The sequence below is a fragment of the Maniola hyperantus genome, chromosome 15 (genome assembly GCF_902806685.2).
Source record: "Maniola hyperantus chromosome 15, iAphHyp1.2, whole genome shotgun sequence".
Lineage (NCBI taxonomy): Eukaryota > Metazoa > Arthropoda > Insecta > Lepidoptera > Nymphalidae > Maniola > Maniola hyperantus.
Window position 1 is genome coordinate 8,120,750 of NC_048550.1, and position 25,449 is coordinate 8,146,198.

The 25,449-nt window shown below is 34.7% G+C and overlaps 1 protein-coding gene across 7 annotated transcripts in view; it reads left to right on the forward strand.

Moving 5' to 3' along the window:
- Positions 1-25,449, forward strand: part of chas (chascon) — a 118,757-nt gene that overhangs the window by 40,103 nt on the left and 53,205 nt on the right. For all 7 annotated transcript variants that reach the window (XM_034976411.2, XM_069503364.1, XM_069503363.1 and 4 more), the window contains 3 exons: positions 30-199; positions 750-825; positions 1,392-1,579. In XM_034976411.2, coding sequence (XP_034832302.1) covers positions 30-199; positions 750-825; positions 1,392-1,579 — 434 coding nt within the window. The remainder of the gene's footprint in view (positions 1-29; positions 200-749; positions 826-1,391; positions 1,580-25,449) is intronic.

Here is a 25,449-nt window from a genome sequence, read left to right on the forward strand (position 1 = left end):
CTTAAGTACCTATTTTCCTACATCTTCAGAGGAATGGGTGACCCGTAAAACGAGTGAAGTAACGACCACACGACAGATCGCGACGCACGTCAAGCGCGAACTTGTGCTGGAAGACGGCCGCATCCTCCAGGACTCCGGGCCAAAGATATCTACCTCCGTCAACGAGGATACGCACACCACAAACTATCAACAAACTGAAGTACGTACCTAATAATTATACAAGATGTTATTTAGCGAGTGGTTATCTTCATCATCATCACAAGCCATCGCCGGACCACTACTGAGAACGGGTACGATCACACGACGTGTGTCGAAATATTCGACACACGTCAAGTGCGAACTTGTGCTGGAAGACGAAGCACGTGTGCCGCATCCGCCAGGACTCCGGGCCAAACATATCCCTCCAAATATATATCTACCTCCGTTAACGAGGATACGCATACTTACCACAGACTATCAAGAAACTGAGGTACCTACCTACCTAACATTCAGAGTGCTTAGATTAACCAATCCTATCTAATCCTTAATCTGAGATATTATGCTGTTATTTTGTGAGCGATCGGTGACTAGGCGAAAATATTATTAGGTATATATGTATATCACGTTTTATTCAATTAAATATCTCAGGTAAACTGTACACAAATATAAATAAAAACTCATCAGAGACTTTAGGCACCTACTAAAAGTATAATAATTTATTTATCGAAGCATTCGATTTTTAAATAACGTAACCTCATCTTCTTTCACAGCACAGAATACCTGAAGATCAAAAAGGGGAGACTGAGGCTGAACAGATCAAAGGGCAGGACGCTGTACACATAGAAGGTAGCTGGAAATTTCTTACTAGAATTCTCTTAGGCTAATTCACAAAATATTTTAAAGATTAATCACTATAAAAGTAAGTATCGATGACAGAATTGTTAGTATTAGACTGCGATCTAGGTATTGTACTGTAAAAGGCAAGCAGTTTGTACAAACTCTATAAGAAATACTTAATACGTAAATACGACCACAATAATACGACCTCCTTCAACTTATAATTCCACTATATCTGTTTAGAGATAAGCATTTCCAATGTAACTTAATTTATTATTACTTTGCAACTACAATTTTGGTACATGAAAAATAAATAATTAAGGGTTGAAGAGCCGGAGAACAATATCTTGATTGAAGAATTTATGCCGAAGAGTAAATGCCCAGTCCTTATTCCGTGCAGTAGCGTCTAAGGTTCAACTAGCCCTTATGGTTGCCAATCACTGGTAGGAAACAATACTACAGGAACGAGAGAAGAGGGAAGGGTTGCGGCAGTTTAGTAGAAATTAGAAACATATCCCTTGTCATGTCACATTTTATAGAGGGGAATGAACACAATGGTTCGTGTTCTTTTACAGAATTACAAGATGCACCAGACGGCACGATCGCTCAGGCGGGCGCTAAGGTCTTGGTATCTTCAAGCGTGGTCGCAAACCCCGATGGAAAAGTGCGGGAGAGCCACGAGCGACGAGTCCTTACCAGGAACGTCACTGACAGAGTCCGGGAGACGGAGGAGAGGATACATCGAGGGGATACCACTCATGATGTGAGTACAACTTTTATATCTATGAGGACGTACCAAGAGGCTTGATGAATTTTCTTAACACCATGGTGTTAGACATCACTCTCCATCTCTGGTCTACTACTGACCACGGGTCTCTGCTCAGAATAAGAAGGGTGTAGTCGATAGTCCACTACACTGGCCAAGTGCAGATTGGCAGACTTCACCTACCTTTAAGAATATTGTGGAGAACTCTCACGCATGCATGTTTCCTCGCGATATTTTCATTCACCATTAATACAAGTGATATTTTAATGCTGAAAACGCATGTAAATCCAAAAAGTTAGAGAAACGTGTCTGGGATCGATGCTCGGACCACCCGAATAGTAAGCAGACTCTCAACCATTAGGTTACCATCGCTTTTTCCCTTATATGGTATGTATGTATGTATGTATATACTTTATTTCACCACAGAAACACAAATGACAGGTTACAAAAAGAAATCTTAATAAGTAGGTACAAAAAGGCGGTCTTATCGCTAAATAGCGATCTTCCAGACAACCTTAACGCTAGGGAAAAAACTAACAAATGGACAATGGGAGGTGGTGTAAAATAAATCTAAATACCAATAGTTAAATAAACTAAACCATATTATAATAAGAATATAAAATACATATTATTAATACACTAATACATACAAATAAAATATAATAGACATACATAAGACTACATGGTATGGTGTTTCCTGGTGGAAAATGGACATGAGTGATGGGTTCTTATCAGGAACTTCGCTGACTGAGTGTGGAAGATACATCAAGGGGATACTCATACTCATGGTGTGAGAACAACTTTTATGTCTTCTTAAGCCTATCTACCGACCTACTAGGCCATACCACTGCCATTTGCATCAATGTTTATACATTTTAGAATTCAAAAATTAGCATCCAGATTTAATAAACTATAGGTACCTATTTGAATTATGTAGGTATTAAAGGCAATAATGTTGCTTTAAGATATAAAATGTCGTAAAAGCTTTACAAAATGTTTTATGGTAATAGAAGTAGGTGCTAAAAAACAAAAAAAAACAAGTATAGGTACTTCGTCTCGTTAGAACGAGTTATTCCATTAAAATCGCTACTATATCACATAAAAATATTTGCCGTCAAAGTTGACGCAATTTACGAAGGCTTTCGGTCCTGCAATGATGACGAGAGTTGCATTGAGCACAGACCTAATACAGTCTTAAGACGATAAAATATTTAGCGACTGTCCTATAAAAAATAACTCTGATGAGTTCTAATAGCTAATTGCACATAAACATACAGTAAATGACCGAAAAGATTACGCATTGAATTTTAGAAAGAGATAAACTTTCGTAGAGCTTTGTCTCTATCGATGTGATTGACAAGTGATAAGTCTGCGACAAGACTTCGGCGGGGAGGGGCGATGCACGTACAACAGACGGAAACATTTAAGTGCGGAAACCAGCCCAGAGTAAAGAAGAAGAAGAAGAAGAAGTCTGCAACAAAACAGAAAACATTGACATCTATGAGTGACAGAACGACGCTCTATAAAGCCGAAGCTGTCAATTATCCCTTTCTAAAGTTCGATGTGTAATTTTTCTTGCTGGATAGCTTCGTGCAGACAATAAATAAAGATAATTTTATTTTTGAAATACAATACTTACTATGCGGAAACGTAATGAAGCTCTAAAATCGTTTGACCTACGATTAAGAATATTATAGCGATTTCCCAGTTAAAAATCTGCTGCCGCCGAAACCTTCTATAGTTTTAAAATTTAAACCGAATAACAGTCAAGATGACTGAAATATTCAGTTTAATTTTTGTACATGAAAACTGTCTTGTCTTTTGTCTGCATAGCCCCTTATCTCGCGAGAAGACATGTTGATAGGGTGTCAAGGATCGATTCCATTCAGAGCACGCGGTATCTTGTACCCACTAATGGAGCCCTGGGAACTGAATTGTGGACTTGGTGCAACTTGTCCTGGGGCTGGATCCTAGGTATTTAGCGATAACGCGTTTTGCCTATTGACAGAATAGGCGTGTGTGTGATGGAAAAGCATTTGGATTAAGAATATTCGAAGATCTAAATGCATGTTTAAATTCGATACGTAACAATCGCATCTCTTCTTTTAAATTTTCAAGATTAGTTATAATAATTAAAATTAAATAAAAAACTGTGCTTAGAAAGGTAAGTACTTTATAAGTTTGAAACTTGAAAGCGATAGGTTAATAAACCTATACGTATGTGACTTGAAAAGTTGAAACTTGAAATAATTAACTTGGATTCCTGAAGATCTGGGGGTTCCGTAAGAATTTCGTGGGAATTTTTTGATTTCGAGGTAAAAAGTAGCCTATGTATCTATTCGTATGTCTCCGGGATGTAAGCTCTGTACCTTTCGTCAAAATCGGATAAACGGATGAGTGGTTAAAAGGTACGGATAGACTTTCGCATTTATAATTTTAGTATGGATAAAATAGGTAGGTTTGTCTAATTGGTAGATAAGTTTGTATTGTTACTCTTTGTTCGTTACAGTCTTAATATTATGTAAAGGCAGATGTATCTAACAGGCATTTCAGATCATAAGGTGATCTTTAGCAGGTCGTGAAGCAAGTTCCTTGCTCGTATCGGAGGTCATCTGAATCTTTTGAAGGCAAACCTGTTGCTATGATAAGGGCGACCGCATACCAGACCAGAGCTGTACCTGCTAGAACAAACAATGAATGATTTTATCGCAAACTGTGGAATGAATTTAGTTGTATCATGATTTAAACGTGGCTCATTTAAATATGTAAATCGTACTTTAAACTTTTCGGTGACCTTTATTAAGCGTGGTTGGGAGTATCCGTATTACATCTAGAAGGTCCTGTGTTCGATTCTATGTAGTTGAGCTTATGAAATTACTAGATGATGCCCGCGACTTCGTCTGCGTGGAATTAGGTTTTTAAAATCCCGTGGGAACTCTTTGATTTTCCGGGATAAAAAGTAGCCTATGTCCTTCCCCGGTATGCAATATGGTAAGGCAAGCTATCTCTGTAGTCTGTACCAAATTTCGTCAAAATCGGTTGAACGGATGGGCCATGAAAGGCTAGCAGACAGACAGACAGGCACACTTTCGCATTTATAATATTAGTATGGATTACTTGACTAGCTTTTACTCGCGATTTCGTTCGCAACACTTATTGTATTTTATAGCACGCGTAGATAATGTAGCTACCTATATATATATCACAGAAAGAATTTTGAAATCGGATGAGTAGTTTCCGAGATTACCTCCTACATTCAAATTCAAGAACTTTATCTCTCTGTTATATAAGTGTAGGAGATAATATTTTATCTCCTACACTAATAATAGACTAGTGAAAGATTTAAAAGACTAGTGAAAGCATTCAATTTAACTTTTAATTACTTTACACTATCCTTATTTATTTATTTATAGAAACAAGCAAAGGCTTGCAAAAGCGATACATGAAGAATGCTCAAGATTTATTTGCAAAATAACGAATCTGATTAAACGTCGAACATGGATTTTTTTTAAGTTACTACAACTTTAATATACATAAATATCTGCGGTTTAAATCTTAAAAAGGCGTTTTAATTTGTAAGTGACTGGCGCCGCTTTGCCCGGTAGGTATTTTTATTTTATTTAAAAAACCTCAGCTACGTTTTACTACTGTTTACTTTTCATATTATGAACGAATTTGTGTGTTCTATGCCAACTTGAAGGATTGCGTTTTTTTTTTCTCTTTTTTTTTTGAGGGTGGAGTCATAGCTGACTATGTCACCCCCGTAAGATAAACATCACATCATCAAAAAACAAACAAAAATTAAAACATTTTAGGTAAAAAAGCAAAAAAAAAAAACACAAACACATTGTTAACACAATATCAATAAATTCAAATTGCGTAATGGTAGGTAATTACTAAAATGACGTGACTTAAGGAGCTTCGGTGTGATGCCCTGCAATAATTAATTAGACTAATTGAATACTGCAATTGAAAATCTAATACAGGATAAGGGTGGATCCCTTTACCTACCTACCTCTAATTAAATACTGCAGGGCATCACACCGAAACTCCTAAGTCACGTGCAATTTTATTTTTACCAAATTCTTGCTCGTATTATCTTCAAATCGAAATATTGTAGGTAAGTATATCAATCAGTCTTGCGTTGCGCGAAAGCCTATATATACTATATGTCTACTCATTTTTAGTTTGAACTAGATGATGCCCTAAATCCCGTGGGAACTTTATGATTTTCATAAATGTATTGTAATGTATTGCATAAAAAGTAGTCTATGTCACTCTCCAGGTACTCAACTATAACCATGCAAAATTATGTTGATCCGTTGCTCTATTAAGACGTGATTCAAGGCCAAACTAACAAACCAACAAATCAATAAACACACTTTTGCATTTATAATAATATGGTTAGCGATAGATCCATTCTATAGGATCGAGTTACCAAGGTAAGGGTACGCATAAAATGGAGCAGCGTTTATTCAGATGAGCGTCCACATAAATCGATGGGATTTTGAAATTATAATTTGCACGGAGATACATCGCCGCGGGTGCCGCGCCCACGCCACGCCGCGCCGCGCCGCTAACCTAGTAGTCTGCAGTCTGCGACTAAGAAGCTCTTTAATGCTCAGTTCAAATATAGATCATAAAAAAACCATTAATTTAAATTCTACTACTACTTACTATGAAATAATAAAGCTGCGTGTACACTTGGCGAATCGAACACGAGTTAGTCTTTCTGTTCGTAGCAAAAAAAAAGTTTTTTTTATTAAACTGTTTTTATAAAAAAAAACTTGTTTTAAAATTACTTTAAAACAATGCCAACCCTGGTTGTTAGGACATTGTCATCGAACTTCTCTCGGAGGCAGTTTTCTGCAGTAGATACGCTCGCGAGTAGTGACTCGCAATGAGCAAGGATGAATTAATTGCTATGACAATAGCTGCTATGGCTTTGATTATTACATTTTTATTACTAGCTGATGCTTGCAACTTCATCCGCGTGGATTTCTCAGATTTTCCAGGATAAAAAGTAATCTATGTCACTAAAGCAACCCATGGCCATAGTCTACCACGCCGGCTATGTGCAGATTGGTAGACTTCACATACCTTTGAGAACATTATGGAGAACTCTCAGGCATTCAGGATTCCTCGCGATGTTTTCCTTCACCGTTAAAGCAAGTGATATTTAATTTCTTAAAACGCACATAACTCCGAATAGTTAGAGGTCCCGGGATCGAACCCCCGACCTCCGATTAGAAGGTGGACGTCATAACCACTAGGCTATTGTTATATATCGGTATGGCTCGTAGCGTATTATATTATTTAAATAATATGAAACTACTTGATTTAATTATTAAGCAATTTAATTAGACCAGAGTTAGTTATGGTTAAGTTATAATAATGACAAGATGATTTTCTACCAAAGACTATTGACACAGACCTTTTGCATGAAGATCGACACAGACTATATACCTATACTCATAACAGTCACATATCACAGTTTGCTCAAAATAAATGCAGTTAATATTAAAATAAATTGCGTAAATTCCGCATCAATATGGCAATAACAGGTTCAAATATTAGAGTTAGAACGCTAAAAGCTATTCTGTTTGCCTAGCAGGCCGTTTAGTGACCTCAACGGCAATTGCCTTCGCAACTGCTCTTGTGTAGATAATAGTTTATTACTTATAGCCAAAGCTAAAGACCTGCTTTTGTTTGCAGAACATATTTTGATTTTATTAAAAAGATAGTGGCATGCTCAGAATCAGTACCAATGGGAAATTATATTCTTGAAACAAACATGTAATTAGGTAACAAGACAATAATATAACGCATAAGGCAGGTGGGTAGGTCTTATAGCACAAGTAAAGGAAAAAATCCGAAAACCGCGAATTTGTTCATGAAATAGGTATTGCTATTTTCAACTTTCAAAATAAGCACCAAGTGGGGTATCATATGAAATGGCTTTACTTATGAATTCTAAAACAGATTTTTTATTCATTTTTTATGCATAATAGTTTTTCATTTATCGTGCAAAATGTCGAAAATATACGACTGTAGTACGGATCATTCGGTGGGCGAGTAGGACTCGCACTTGGCCGTTTTTTTGGTGATGGTTTGCCAATTGTTTAACTTGGAATTTATGGCTTCACTAACAATAATATTATGTACCTGTCTATTACAATATAGTGTGACTGCATAAGTAGAGCTTTACATTAATTGAATGCAGTTATGCAATAAAAGCGTGTCTTGTCGGTATTTAGGTATTACGTATTCAGCGTAACTATTTTGTAACGGGTCAATTGAATCGATGTATTTATTATGTGCTATATTGCGAAAGTTATGTTGTTAGTAGGTAAGTATTAATATTTGGTAGGTATACATTCTAACTACCTAGGCAATATGTTTAACCGCCTTTTATAAGAGGTGGAGTTCTCAATTAGGTGTGATTTTATTTTTGTGTATATGCACCGATTTCTCCGAGATTTCTGAATCGATGTCTTTAATCCTGAAGCTGAAGCAGAGACAGCACTTCTAAACCGTGAGGATTCAAGAACTGTTGATGATGAAATATTACTGTAAATACCAGGCATAAACTACATCATTGAACTTAGGGTCCTAACTAAATAATAGTTACAATTTTTTAACGATTTTCAATGTTCAGTAGGTGCAAATTCAATATGCTCGGTAGGTGTGAAACGTATTCGAATTTACGACCATTCTGATTTAAATCTACTTCCTAAATCATTGAGCTATTGAGACTTCAGTTTCAATGGTTAGAGCATATTTTTTGCAAAAATAATTCAATTGGAGAATCATTTGCAATCTCGATATCCAATCATAAAGTGAAAACGTTTATAGGAAAAAAACATTGAGTAGTAATAAGTACACTGATTTGCTAGGCGATTGAAAATAATATCGAGCTGGATCATTTCTGTTTATACTATACTACAGGCGTGGAGCTTAAGAGCAACAAAACTGCTAAAAACATGTTCCAATTTTGTGTTTGGTGTAAAAATGTGCTTACCTAAACAGACAGACGCACTTTCGCATTTATAATATTAGTACGGATATGGAATCCGTTTATTTTTACTAAGTACAGCTACGTCTTTACACTAAATTAAAAAAAAAAACTGTGGATGGAATTTAGTGCAAACTAGCTTATCCCCGCGACTTCGTCCGCGTGGACTACACAAAGAAACCCCTATTTTACCTTGATGACTTTCCAAAAATCCTTTCTTGGCGGATGTCTACGTTATAATACCTATCTGCATTCCAAATTTCAGCTCAGCTTTGCGTTGATAGATCGGTCAGTCAGTCAGTGACCTTTTCATTTTATATTTTAGATATACTACGTGCCTACACGACGCTAATGTCATTTGCTACGATTATAATGCTCGATGAGCATGAGCATCGTCCGGTACAATAATTTAAGAGTTCTAGATACAATCTACAAGGCTCGCTGTACACAAGAATCCTTGTGATCAAGCCAGATTCAATTCCAGATAGGTCGAACAAGGTGATGCTAGGAAAAATTATCCCCTCGTCCATGTTCTTTGGCAAACTATTTAAATACATAGGTATAATGTTGGATATAAATATTCATAACGTATGAAATATTTGCTGCGAGTTACTTTATGTAAGTTAAGATTGATTTTATTATATTCTATTAGCATAAATGCAGTCAGAGGTGTCTCGCAGATGGTTACAAAGATTAGTGAACATAAAAAGTTTGTGCACTTTCTAGAATGTTGTAACCAATTATATTTGTAGTAGATAATATTTATATGTTCAGAGCTAAACGCTGATATAAGTTTATTATAGAGAAATTGATCTAAAGGATAAGCGAGATAAATTAGAACAAAGGAGACGTGTGAAATATTACTCCATGTATAATTTTATGGAAGTTAAGATTGATTTTTATTAGCATAAAAAGTTGCAAGTAAACAGCTGCAATGATTAGTGCTCGTCATTAAAATGAGTTTTTGATCTTGTTCGAAATCATTTTGATTGTTAACAATGCATAGTATTATACTATAGATGCAAAAATGTATGAAGCTAATATCGCATAGGTATAGGTACAAGAGGAGATAAAATTATAATATTTGTGTCAACGTGAAAACAAAAAAATCAATGTTCATGTTAGCCAATAGTACCAATTCAGTTGAATTCAATCCATACTAATATTATAAATGCGAAAGTGTGCCTGTCTGTCTGTCTGTCTGTCTGCTAGCTTTTCACGGCTCTACTATTCAATCGATTTTAACGAAATTTGGTACAGAGATAGTTTGGATCCCGGGGAAGGACATAGGCTACTTTTTATCCCGGAAAATCAAAGAGTTCCCACGGGATTCTTAAAAACCTAATTCCACGCGGACGAAGTCGCGGGCATCAGCTATCCATACTTACATATACTATAATATTATAAATGCGAAAGTGTGTCTGTCTGTCCGTCTGTCTGTCTGTCTGTCTGTCTGTCTGTCTGTCTGTCTGCTAGCTTTTCACGGCTCAACCGTTCAACCGATTTAACGAAATTTGGTACAGAGATAGTTTGTATCCCGGGGAAGGACATAGGCTACTTTTTATCCCGGAAAATCAAAGAGTTCCCATGGGATTCTTAATAACCTAATTCCACGCGGACGAAGTCGCGGGCATCAGCTAGTATATAATAAAGTAAACTTAATTGAGGTCTAAACCTAATGCCCTCTAAATACAGAACATACTAAAAAGATAACATTATATTTAGACTTGTCATTTTAATTCTAAGATAGACTGAGATGTGTACCTACAACAGAATACCAATATACACCTCACTTACGGCATTCTAGTCTTTTGAACGGTAACTTGTCAGTAAAATATTAATGCCTAATAGAATCAATGATATGAAATAATATACCTAAACCTAATAATGTATTATTTGCAATACACAAAGGTTGATATATGCTAGTGTCTTCAGAGAGACCACTGTATGTAAATAGGATATTGAATTTAGTGACATCTAACCTTTGAATCGATTGTATCATCCTGATGTATGGCCGGTTATCTAATATGCGATTTGAATGGGCGAGCCTGCTTGATAATATTTTATAAATCATTAACGTATTATTTATTGCAAATAACCTAGTAGACGTCCGCTACTTCATTCATGTGCGTATAAATTATATTATGAATTTATTATTCTACTTACTCCTGGATGGGAATAAAAGAAAACGTCATTGAATCATTGAACACTTAAATCACAATGAAAACATCATAGAAATATTAAGTAAACAGAACCAATCATCATAAAATATCAACAAAAAACTCCTAATCTTTAAAGTTTAAAGGAAAAGAGTTAAAACAGAGAGCGGGGCAAATAGTGGTTGACAAAAGGTATGAAATAAAAATCCTACTAATATTATAAATGTGAAAGTGTGAATGTTTGGATGTTTGGATGTTTAGATGTTTGGATGTTTGGATGTTTGTTACTCAATCACGCAAAAACGGCTGAACGGATTTGGTTGAAATTTGGAATGGAGATAGATTATACCCTGGAGTCACATAGGCTACTTTTTGTCCCGGAAAATCAAAGAGTGCCCACGGGATTTTTGAAAACCTAATTCCACGCCGACGAAGTCGCGGGCATCAGCTAGTAACTAAAATAAATCAGAACGAAAGAAGAAAAAGCAAGTACAGTGTGTAAAACTGCAGGTATGTAAAATGTATGTGAAACGAATAATCGTAGTTTTCTGACTTTTTAATTTCCGTTGAAGTCCAACTAATTATTTATTATTACCGAGCCTTTAACTACTAATTAAGTAGTTCATTAAACTCCGTGAGATTTGTAAGTTCGTGGAATTATTAAAACCAGTTTTAAATTAACATGACTATCTTTTTGCGCTAGGAGAAATCTTTCTTAAATCGTTAAATGATTATGTAGACACGTTTTATTAAGATTCTGTACTAAGATAAAATATTATGGATCATTTTATTGCTATGATGCTAGTAGCGTAATCATAGATTAAAGTTTTATTAGGTACTGAAGTTAATATAATTTGTGTAAGCTATGAAAATAAGTTTCATGTGGGGTGGGAGAGTTTATTGGATGGTTGAAGGAAAACATTATAAGTACGTTAATGTTAATGTTAATGATTAGATTATGTTGTATTATGATTATCATTATAATAAGGACTTATAGACACAACCCGCAAAAATCTCACAGAAATAACAGCAAGAAACGCACGCAACGCACGCTTTTTTATCGTTGACTTGTTTTCCTGCGGGTCTCTCCATATGCGGTCGCTATAAATTAGAAATAATAGGTACCTAAACGAGTTGTCACTCTCAATTAAAAGATCGAAACCATAAGATATTTTTCGCATTTTTTGTTCCCTTTCAGTAAATACAATGCAACTTTCTTACACACAGACAGTTCACATCGTCGACGCGACAACGCGACGCTTCGGTATTACATCAAATCAAAACAAAATAAAAAAATGATGAATCGTCGATTCGCGTGAGTGAAGCAATTGAGCCGGTATTCAAATGGCTGATGATGAATTAATCGTTCAAAGTTTTCTACTAAAAAATATCATTAAATGAAACCAATATTTTATCAGTGCTCAGTTTTCATTTGCTAGTTATAATGGTTGATCTCTGTAGAAAGTGTTAACAGTTGACAGCTGTTATAGGTTTACAACTTAAGTTTGGTACAGAAATATTTGCAATCAATGATTAAGTTTTTGCGGATTGTATACTATGTCCTACTTTGTACAAAAGAGAGAAAGCTTACAAATCAAGCGCTGTATCTAGTTATGTTTTTGAGAGGTTATATTTTATTGATTTAAGTAGTATGTCGATATCCCATTGAAATGTTTATTATAAAAGACATATAATTCAAAAGACCTAGGAGAAATATCTACTTATCTCTAGGTAGATGATGCCCGCATTTTCATTTTCGTGTCGTGAATATAGATTTTATAAAAAATCCGCGGAAACTCTTTGATTTTACGGGATTGTATATTGAATGTAGCCTGTCTGCTAATTAAGGTAAATAAGTCATCGTCGTCGTCGTCATCAGCGAAATCAGTTCAGTCAGTGTGGGGTGAAGGAGTACAAAACATCCAAACTATTTATAATATTACATCAGGGTGCACTTATTAGAATTTGCTCTCAAATAACGAAGAACTTACTTTATTAGCGTCGATGTGGCTTTACATTTTAGCTAGTAGAACTAGATGTTTCTAGAAAGTATTATAGGTTTATACGTAAGCTTCAGACAATGTTAGCCATTGATGTTAGCAATTAAACCTGAGCGCTCTGTTCCTTGTTGCGTGTAGGGGGCGGTTTTATTCGTAATAGCCACCATGATCCAAACAAACATCTAAACAAACGTTCTTCCCAGGGTTGGGGGCAATACGCAGATAAACTTTCAGCTTTTATAAAATAAGGAATGTGTGGCACGCGTTGGCTCTCGCTCTATAATGTTTCATGTTCATTGCTTTTCCTGCAAATATAAAACAATCGAGAGGGATGACATAGTTGCTGTTATGAAATTTTTTAACAAAATTATCTGTGGCTATCGAAGTAAAATTAACCTTAACATTGTAACATTCCTTATTCAATTTAATATCTCCATAACGACATAACCCGCCGCCGCGGCCGGTCAGCGTTCGGAAAAAGCCTTTTTGTCCGGCCTTTGCCCTGTAGCAATAAAAAGATTCTTATTACACAACTTCGCCGACAGATTTCCGGTCGTTTTGTGCTTGATTCAAACTAGCTAATTCTCGCGACTTTGTCTGAGCAAGACCTTCGTGATATAATAAACTTTGTAGGTACGAGAAAAAAGGTGTTTTATAATATTATGTAGCATGTGCACTGATTCATGAATATGGTTTTATGAGTGCCACACTCTGGGTCTGCATGAGAGTGAGTTTTTTTAAAAAGAGTAAATTATTATGTAGGAGTAGGTAGGTAGATAGATTCCACATAACTGTTTTAATATTGATTTAGGTATTGCATATAATTGCTACAAGAGAAAAAGGATTTTTTTTTGTGGTTATTGTAGACTCTACATAACCGATTTGATAGGTATACATGTACAGACACGCATTTCAGTTCAAATATTTTGCATAAACGTAGAGCCATTGCATGTTTCGCTAATATAATACTGAGTTAATGATACACGAAATTTCGTTGTAAGCAGGCAATTCGCGAGGGATTCGGGTCTTTTTGTGGGCAGAATCTTTGATTACATATTTACCTATCGTCTGGCGGCCTCTGGAATATTCCAGCTCATTTTGAAATAATTGGTTTATTAAGGCGTGCGTTGTTAGTAGGTGTGCCTCGGAAAGGTTACATTGAGTCTCCGTTGTGATTAAGCAAATTGTGAATTCCAGTTACAGAAGGGTGTGGTATGGTCTAAGTTTCGATAACGATCAAACTATTATGGTAAAGTATCAGTAATGATATTTAGTATGGGTAAATGCTTTTTAGCAAACAAATCTCATGCATGGAAGTTTACGCTTGCGTTTTGATTACGTATGGTGATTCGAAGTTCCTAAATGATCTATTTATCTATTACACTATCTATACCTTTTATTATAGGAAATACAAGTTTAGTAAGGAGTAAATTCAGTTCATTTTGTATGTGAGTTTGTTGTTATTTTGTAGGTACTTATCGTTCTGAGTATTTAAGTTTTTTTTGGTGTTGTACTTTAATTTCTATTACCTAAACTAAGATAATGTGCATAATGCAGTAGCTATCCAGCTAAGCTAGTCCTACTACCTAAATACCTACTGTGATTAAATTCGAATCTTTTTAACATTTATTGTGACAGTTTGACTTCTGGTAGAAATGTAACTGCCCTAGCAGCAGATAAGGGATGATGTATGCCAACACGTGGTGGGCACGAGCCGTGCCACGTACGAGGCGCGGGCGAGGCACGGATTCAAAACATCGCGAACATTTTATATGAAGCAGTTCAGCTTCACCATGCCGTGTCCGGACGCCACACGGTGAAGCATGAACTGCTTCATATGAAATGTTTGTGATGTTTTGAACACGTGCCTTATCCGCACCTCGTACCTACGTGGCACGGCCCGCGGCCGCCACGTGTTGGCATAAATCATACCTCATCTTTAAAATGTATCTTTAAAAGTTACAAATTTACCCGAAATTTATTTAAATCTGAGTCAACATATTTGCAAAAGAAAGTAGGTAGGTAATTATTAATAAAATTGAAACGTGAAAGTTTAGTTTACTTTGTGAATCAAAGCTTACACTTGAGATGTTAGTGAATCAGCCTCTGAATTAATCACTTAATTGTTTCAAGTAGCGTATCTGCTAGATACATTTAATAGAATAATAAACTCACGGGCTTGCAGTTCTCAGTTCTCACACCCACGCTTATCGCCAACTAAAATACGATCTAGTCGGGCCTAAATCCTTCTGTGGTATCTGTCGATGGCTTGATAGATACGAGTGATTACTTGGGTTATTTACTGTACATGTAATTGATTCTTTTATGTTTGTCTGAACAACTGTATTATTGATTTTATTTCGGAGCCTGTTGTTTTTAAAAGCCCGCAAAGTTTTAATTACAAAGAATAGTCATATAGATTTAAATTACGATAGTATTTTATCCATACTTTGATTGTTATAGCAGTATTTCAGAGTTAGGCCAACTTATGTCTTTACAAAGATCTTGAGCGTCACCTATTTCGGTTAAAAATGAGAAAACTATTTTTATTAAAGTTATGAATACCAATAAGCATTAAATTATATATAGAAAATTTCTACGGCTATACTAAACGGCTTAAAAGCATAAGATTGTAGTACACCTAGTCAACTTCGCTAACTCATCAATCTCAGAAAGTTCAGAGTCACTCAGCGGGCGAAAAACCAATAGATGCTGCTCTTTACGTTGTGTTGGAAGACCCCGCACTAGGTGGACAGTCGAAATCAAACGAATCGAAGGGCGCCGCTAGATTGAGGCGATGCAAGACTTTGACGTTTGCAAGTTCCTACAAGACCTTACCTATGTCCAGCGGTGGACGTCTAACAGACGATGAGGATGATGGCGATAGTCACCTTCATCAGGTTCACAGAAAAAAATGTAGTTTCTTAGATTATCATTTTTGCGTTGTTTTTTTAAAACTTTGTTTTCTTTATCTGTCATTATCATTCGCAATACTCGTATTTACTCTAATTGAGTAAACAATTAAGTGAAGTAGACAATATGACAATGCCCGACCCCGATGTGCCGTGGAAACTGTCACGCCGCTTTCCTTTGATGTCGCTCTGCCTTTCTTGTTATTACTTACATCCGCACATTCTGACATATGAATAGTTTGAATTATAGGGAAGTGTAGCGCTGAAGGAAGGCAGTTAGGAAACTTCTAAGAAGAAGTTGTTAAAGAGAGCATACATCATTCTCAAAGGAAGCTGAACGTAATTTAGAGCCAGATTCCCTTTTCGTTACTTTTTTTTAGTACATGAACTCGTTTACTCCTTATGGTCTACCATATCTATGATTTTCTTTTTTGGCTTCCTGCTTTCATTGGTTGAAACTACATGAAGTATTGTTGAAATAAATTACTTATGTAGTAGGTACATTTTATTTGGATATAAAAGGATTTATTTTTTAAGGTAATTTGATTTTATATTGTCATTAAGTTTAATTGATTAATAAAATTATTTTTTCTGCTAAACGTATAGCCAATAAGATGAATGTGAAGTTTAAATAACAATTTTGTATTTCGTCAAATGATTACTAAAACGCTTTAAAACGATTGCCAAAATGTCATCACTACCATTCGCACTTAATTTCTTAAAACGTTTTGACGAATAAAAATCATTGAATCACGTTTTGCTGCTGTTTCGTTTACTGCCGCGTTTAGACTACGTCAATGAAATGAGATGAAATGAAATGAATTTAATTCATGTAGGACAGCATGTGCCATTTATGATAGGTGTAGATACTGCACAATGAGATCTGTAGAGCATACTTTGACTTTGCTCAGCTTTCACTTTAAGTAAAGTTAAGAGTTAAAATGAGTGTGTCTAAAAAGGTCTAAAAGAAATCGAATCTCGTTATCTCGTTTTAATTGAGACTGAAATAACACCAAGAGTTTTTGAAGAAGGTTGGCTAATTCACGTTTATTTTTGCTTGCCTATCGATATTATGAGACTCTACAAGTTTTAAACGTTATTTTAAAAAGATCTCATTTAATTACAAAACTTGATTTTGATTTCAAAATGAAGAGAGAGTTTTTGGTTAAAATCTAGACTTTCAATGTAAGTAGTACACTACACATATTTTAGCTTTTTGTTTACTATTCTTGCCTTACCTTCACTTCATTCAATGACGACCGTGTACGTAGGTACGCGGCATTATGCGAAACATAAACACGATGTTACTATCTAGATGACGCTGTCAAAATCTTCTCATTCCATCTGAAATGTTAAAATAACTGTATCCCAAATTCCGTGCAAGGTCTCTGACCTTCACAATCCCATTTCCCACTATAATATAAACTAATTATCAAGAATTCAAGTACATTATCGTGAACCACTCGAGTACGATGGTTCGTATCACAGCTTCCCAAAAAATTTATAAGGTTGATGACTCCGACGATTAGATAAGAATTTGTAACTATTCAATGCAGCATCGAGTAGAGGCAATGAAATGTGCTTTATTTTTAATTATGGAAAGTTTAAATTTCTTTGATAAAGACTTACATGTCTAAATTCGTATAGTAAAATTAGACCACCTATACTTTGATCATTGATGTTCAATCTTTTGGGTAGATAATAGGAGATATAATATGTTACAAGTAGCGAGTGTTACCTATTATACTCGCTTGCTATTTCGCTTGCGTGTTCTCATCTGATCTAAGTATAGAGGCGAAAGCTTAACAAAAAGACAAGTTTTTAAGTTCAAGGGCATTCGAACTCTTAGTAAGTTTTGTTATTGTTATTGTAGATATTTACATGAACATCAGCTTGTTTTATTGAATTACTAGCTGACCCGGCGAACTTCGTACCGCCTAGCAGTCGATTCTTTAATTATTTATTATTTAATAATTTAAATTTTTTAAATTTTTCGCTACGTAAGAACATGGCCTCGTACTTCAAGGGATATTATAAAAAAACGAATTAGCGAAATCGGTTTACTTCAACTATTGTAGAACTTTGAAGTTTGAATATGCCTTGGAAAAGTTTTTCTATTTCCGAAACCATTTTTAATTAAGACGGATCCTATCAAACTTTGGATTGTTCAAATTCTAATTAGAAATTCGAGGCCATTTTATAATTTTTCATAAAGTAGATACCTATTATTGGGTAATGGTGGGTATTAATGAATAGGAAAATTGTAAAGTCGAAAAAAAAGCCTTTAGCAGTAAGTATTTACAATAAAGAGGTATTTTTCGCACTCCTTCTTCCGCATTTGTATTCCCTTGTAGAGACTAGCGAGTACGGTGCCGTGGGAGTGCTTGATTCTGTATAATTATTGCTTACAATAAGAAATTGAAGCACACGCATTTCATTTTACCGCCGGATAAAGGTTAAGTTGAAATGAATTAATGTTAATCATAGATACTCGTGCCATAAATAATATAGGGGTAAGTGCTTATCATGTAGTCATTTCGCTATAATTTGTTAAGTACCTACTATTTTTTCAAGAAAGGTTATTAATTCAGCTCTCATAAATAAAAAGCCATTTTCAATTTTGGAAATTATTTGAGTCGAGTCTACTGTAAAAGTGCGAGTCGGACTCGCACACGATTGCGGACTATCGTACAAGATATAACACTATGTAGCTAAGTATACTTTTTAATTTTTTAAAGCATAGCAGCCATTTTTAAAATCGCCATCATGGTCTTTTTGTTATTTGCCGTTGCAGCGGCAACTTGTACGGTTATTAATTTCAACTGTTACAGTTCGTGAGATACAGCCCACTGATAGACAGACGGACGGACAGTGGAGGCTTAGTAAAAGGATCCCTTAGTAATTCGGGTACGGAACCCTAAAACTTTAGTCCGTCTCGCACTTAACTTTATTATGTTAAGTTATAATTAAACATCTTACATGTTACTAAACAGTGTGATAATGAAAAGCACATTTGTGTCTGGTCTTGTATTCTTCGACATAATCACGATAAGCTTAAAGAGTACACACGGTTTCTTAGTAAAACGGAGACAACAAATTCGCAGGCTTAATTATAAAATATCGTTGAAAAAATAAATGTATAAAAACGGCATAGAGGGACGTAGACGCATATGCCAATGGTCTGTCGAGATAGCGTTTATATTTAGAAAAAGCACTTTATTTAATTCACCGCCGGACTTAAGGTTCAGATAAAACGTTCCAGAACGGTCAAGTTAAAGTGTCGTAAGTTACAAAACGAGATAATCTTATTAAATGTAATTTTTGTAAAAAAAATACTTTAATGACACACGATTTCATGCTGCTGCCAGAAACTGTTTTAGCCATCATAGTATGTGAAAGTTTGGATATTTGAATGTTCGTTATTTCTTCACACAACAATGAGTGAACTGATTTGGCTGAAATTTGAAATGGAGATAGCTTATACCCTGAATTAATTAAGTACATAGGCTACATTTCATCCCGGAATATCTGAAAGAGTTCTCACCAGATTTTTAGAAACCTACAATTATTCACGTGGACGAAATCACAAACATCATCTAATAACTGCTGGAATATGTCTGCTGACAGATTCTCATATTTTAAAATATGTTATGTCGCACTATGTTGTTCTGGCGTCAATGAAGCTTAATTAAAGCTATAAATTAGTAAGTTATCATTAATTATTGCAAAGATTTTATATTATTACGATTACCTACCTATTACACAAATATTCACTTTATGCGAGTAACTAAAGCTCCGGTTATGAGGAAAAATAACCTTCTTAATTGGCGTTTTAAAGTTGTACCGTATCAAAAAGAGTATAAAAATGCATTTTTATTTTAAAAAACCGGCCAAGTGCGAGTCAGACTCGCGCACTGAAGGTTCCGTACTTTATTCGTATCTTTTCGATATTTTGCACGATAAATCGAAAACTGTTTTTGTTCATGAACACATTTTAATTTTTTTTGTGATTTAACCACAAATTCACGTTCTTCAGATTTTTCCCCTTATGTCTACTATAATACCTACCTACCTGATAAATTTCATGATTCTAGATCAACGGGAAGCATCCTGTAGGTTTCTTGACAGACAACGAATTTATCCTATAAGGTTTCAGTTTTTCCTTTTGAGGTACGGAACCCTAAAAAAAGCTTTATTCGCCCGTTATCATAGCTTTACAGGAGATAGTATAGCGATCTCAAGTTCCAGTCAACGTTGAGGTGGCCGTGGGGACGCGCGTCTCAGTACATTCGAACATTCGAAAGCGTGTAGCAAACGGTTTCAGACTCAAATAAAAGTAGTAAAGTTATATCCAAGAAAAACAAAATATTATGATAATGTGATTAGTGAATATTCAGTGCTTTATTGAGTGACAAACTTTGATAAAAAGCTGGAATCAGACAGGTAAGGCAATTAAAAAAAAATAAGAATAATTAACATTCGAGATAATATTTTCAGGTAACCAATGTAAATGAAAGCTTCAGACACTAAATAATTTTTCGCTTTTACTATTACGTGTAATATTTAACATAAAAAAGTGTTAAGTAATTGTTAAGTAAGCGCATCCGTTTTGCCTAATTAACACAGGAAATTGATATACTTGTACCGATCTATTAAGTAGCTTAATATTTGAATTAAATTGCTTAATATGGAGACGGATATACCTACTTATATTTAAATTTTATGTTATTTAAAAATACTTACCAAGCCTTAATATGGTTTTTGGGACTATTTGCACTTATAGTTATTTATTTTTAATGTTAAACTGATACTCAATCGTTCATTAAGATATATTTGTTATGAAACTTGAACTATAATTAAGATCATAAAGTTAAAATATTCATCGTCTCACTTAATTAGATATGGATTTTAAGTATCAAAGATCTATAATTGGTACCTAGTAAAGTTGTTTCTGATACCAGTTAATTACTATCGAGTATCGACACAAAGTTCGGTTTGAAAGCCAACCAAGCTGCTCTCAGGAATTTTAAAGCTCGTCTGACCGGCCTGGAGCAGGGAAGCCGCCATCTTTAGATGAACTCTCCAACCTGTTTCATTTCTGCACATTCTAGCCAAAAAACTTAAAACTTGCAAACTAATATTATAAGAATATGAAAGCTTATTTTAACAATAAAAGCTACAAAGTTTTCCCAAGGTTTGCGCCATGCTTGGCAGGATAATATGTGATTACCTAATGTAAATAATAATATCTACCTACGTGTACCATATCCAAGCAAAATACATTTATTATGAAATATAATTATTATGATTATAATTATGAAGGTTTTACAATATATAGCTGTGAGAAACTGAGATCCTTTGAAAAACTTGAATAAGTATATTACAATTATTTCTTTACACGTAAACCTTTTTCCAAACTGACAAATTGGCCACACTTCCAGACTGTAGGTCTACGCATTTAGGTGGTTGACAAAATTGTTACAATTGAATGATACAAAAGTTTTATTTTAAACATGACGAGAGTAATTTGAAGGGATTTCTTATATATGTATAAGTATATGTGTAATACCCTATATGTATATATATATATATATATATATATATATATATATATATATATCATATTTATTACTCTACTAATAATGAAGTTTTTTATTTTTATTTTAGTTGATTTTTATATTATAGAGAACACTTTCGTTGTCGGGTCGTGACTAGGGCTCTGCCTGAAAATCAGCGCTGCAGTAGTCAAATACTGCAGCATCATGCTGAGGCAGTAGCCTTTTCAGCTCAAACAAGACATCATTTTTCTTTTGAGTACTGTCGAGCTCGTAGTTTTAAGTTTTACCTAGTTTTAATTTGTAACATTTGGTTTGTATGTTTTGCTTTTTTTGTCTTTCTTGTTTTGTGAGCTGAATAAACTTAATTAATTAATTAATTTATTTAATAAGATTTTTTTTATTGAATTATTAGCGGCAAGCCTCGACTTTACCCCGGTTGAACTACATAATGTTAGATAGCCTTTGTCCATCTGAAATAATGAAAAAATGAAATAATGATTCTTTTATAATCTAAATTATATAAAAGGAAAGGTGACTGACTGACTGACTGATCTATCAACGCACAGCTAAAACTACTGCACAAATCAGGCTGAAATTTGGCATGCAGATAGCTATTATGACGTAGCTATCCGCTAAGAGAGGATTTTTGAAAATTCAACCCCTTAAGGGGGTGAAATAGGGGGTTGAAATTTGTGTGGTCCACGCGTACGAAGTAGCAAGCTTATGCCAGTATTAGAATAGATTAAAAGAGAGTAACTATTTTTATTTTTTATTTTTTTTAGTTTAGTGTTGTTATAATCATATTCTGTCTTTTCCAGCCACTTTCAGAACAAGAATTTTCTTCGTTTTACCTTTCAAGTGTCATTCAAACAAATGAAAATTATTTTAATATCTACTTAATTAATTTGAGGAATGAAATAAATATAGTGTCTAAGTATTACCAGTATGATTAAGTAAGTTCTTGGTACTTACAGCGTTTACAGGATGTAGTAAGTCACAGCTTTTTAAAACCAGCTAATTTGCATATTCATCAGGATTCATATTTCATACAGTATTCATTGCATAGAATTTATACTTGTTGTAGAATCTGCTAATGATTTATCATCTTTCTAACTTGCTATCCACCGTATCTTGTTTCATGCTAACGTAAATATTTCAGTACTACTTAGATGATGTCCGCGACTTCGTCTGTGTGGATTTAGATTTTTAAAAATCCCAATGGGATTTTTCGATTTTCCGGAATAAAATTTAGCCTACGTTCCTATACAGGATGCAAGCTATCTCTGTACCAAGTAGCTGATGCCCTCAACTTCATTGACGTAAAAATAAGTGTTTTAATAAATCTTTCTTTGATTTTCCGGGACGAACTTTCTATGTCTATCCCCAGAATGTAAGTTATCTCAGTAGGTATCTTTCGTCAAAATTGGTTAGATGCATGGGCTGTCAAAATTGGTTAGACGCATAGGCCGTGAAAAGCTGGCGAACAAACAAATAGACAGACAGACAAATAGCCAGACAAACAGATATGCAGACAGACATCCATTTGTATTTATAATATTAGTATGGATGAATTCATGACGCTTTTGTCGTAGTATGCACTGGTATAATATTCCGAGACGTTGAATAAAAGTTGAGAGCTCAAGGCGGCTGGTCGCAAATTACGAGTATTTAAATGAAACTGGCTTGTTTTAGCGATGGTAAAAAATTACACACGAATGGCAACATTATTATTCTGTTTTCGGTTGAAATGTCATCGCGTGACTCATTTGTTTCTATGGTAGTCTAATGTCAGTGTTTTAAGGAGCCTAAGGTGTGGTTAGGTCGGCAGAAGGTTGTTATGTAAATTATTTTGACTATCCCAGATTGTTTTAATCAAAAGGTCGAGGTCATCTATGCTCAATGTAAAACATAATAATATCATAAAATGCTAGTTAATTAAAATTGAGTAGTTGCTTACCACAAAATCTATTATTAGTACTATCGACTTAGGTATAGGTAGGTATTTTTGGGAGCATTATAATAGGACAATTACTTCGACATATACATGTCATTATTGGCTGAAATTAATAATATTTTCTTCTTCTTATTTTGCTTTGTGGCTTTCACTATTTATAATATCAATCCTACCTTTAATCTGTTAATAGTTTACTGTAACGTTGTTATTCTTTTGTCAAAAATGTAAGTAAGATATCGACAGATTACGTATAGATTTATTAATTATTAATTTAGTACGTTAGTCTGTGGTGACCTATTTGTTCGAACGACAAATGGTAATAAGTTTAACGAGGTACTTAAATAAGTTAAATCTTGACATTTCTGTAGTTTATAGACGATCATTATTGAAACACGACTGGGTATTTAATAGTTGTTGGTTATTATTAAAAGCAAATAAATTAATCATAATACTAATAGATAAAATCCATATCCGAAATTATATTAATTATAAAATATATGAATATGTGTGTATGTCTGTCTGTTTGTCACGGTTCATCCGCCTAAACGATTTTAACAAAATTTTATGGACGGAGACGAATAAAGGCTAAATACTTTTGACTGTGGAAAATCAAAGAGTTCCCACAGGATTTTTAAAAGCCTAAAATCCACCTGGCGAGGCTTGCATCAGCTATTATTGAATAATTAAGATAAAATTTTCTTAAATGAAATAGTAAGAAATGACGATTAATCGTATAGTAGGTAATTGCAATTTCACAGTATTGGTTTGAAAGCATTCATAGCGCCATATGAAGTAGTTATGTAGTTATAATTGTTTTGAACTACTTGCTGCATCCTCCTCCTCAATTGACACTTGGATGATTATTTTAAAAGAGAAATCGGATTGTTTTGGTTCAGATATTGATAGAGCTAACAGGTTAATTACACTTCCTATAATTATATGTTACGAAACACCTACACAATTTGGGATGTTACGTTCTTTAAAAGTTTGAAAAATCATTAACTATCTTATGATATATATCTAGAAGATAAAGACGTAATATTTTTATGCATAACTTTCTGTAGGATTTCATGATGACTGAAGAATTATGATTCCTGTTTTATCGTAATTTTTCGAATTGGGTAGAGTTTTGAGACGGGCCGGTAAAGAGTTTAAATATGTTTGCGTACCGGACGGTTCTAATATTGTCAAAACGATTGAAAGATAAAAGTCATCATCATCATTAACAAGATCAACCCATCACCGGCTCACTACTGAGAACGAGTCTCCTCCCGCAGTAAGAAGGGTTTGGCCATATTCTACCACGGTGGCCAAGTGCGGATTGGCAGGCTTCACAAACTTTTGAGAACATTATGGACCGCCCGACATTATAACCGTTGTTTTAGTTAGCCAAAAGCAATATTTGTTTCCGTAATTAATTTTTATCACGAAAACAAATGCCATAGTAGTCAATGCTTTAGAAATATTGCTTTATTTTTAAACTAGCTTATGCTCACGACTTCATCCGCGTGGACTACACAAATTTCAAACCCCTATTTCACCCCCTTAAATTTTTTAAAAATCCTTTTGTTAGCGGATACCTACGTCATGAAAGCTATCTGCATGCCAAATTTCAGTCCAATCCGTCCAGTAGCCCTGTGCGTTGATAGATCAGTCAGTCAGTCAGTCATCTTTTCCTTTTATATGGGTATTTAGATATTAATCCTAAACAAATCGCATTGTGTCAATCTAAAACTGCATAACAAAATTTGCTAGTGAATCGTCACGCCACTTTTGTTTTTAAATTAATTTTGAGGTTAAAAAAATTATCTTACTTTTACTTTTAGGAAAGGCTATCGAGAAGCATACATCGCTTACATGTAAGATTTTTCCCACGAAAGTTTGCCACTCAGTCTGCGTTGTACCTAAGAACTTGTATCTCCCATATCTGCTATTATCAATAATAATTTATTTCTTAACGGCTTTAATTTCTCTCTTGGGCGGTGTACGTGTAATTCAACGGATAATTGCGCAGTTTAGTAGCGAGTGACAGGAGTGCGATGTTATCACGTTTGATGAATCGCCTCCCCTTGCACTGCGGATAGCTTATTGATGCGTTGACTTGCGCGTGATTGCCTCTCACATACAAACCACCAGCGTTAAGATTGTAGTTTATCAATCACTATAGCGGATACCTACCCGGCGTGTGCTACCACGGCAATAGAAACTTGCCTTATTCCTTTTTTTACTGGTCTAAAACCATCTTCGCATTGTTGCCTTTCTAATAAAA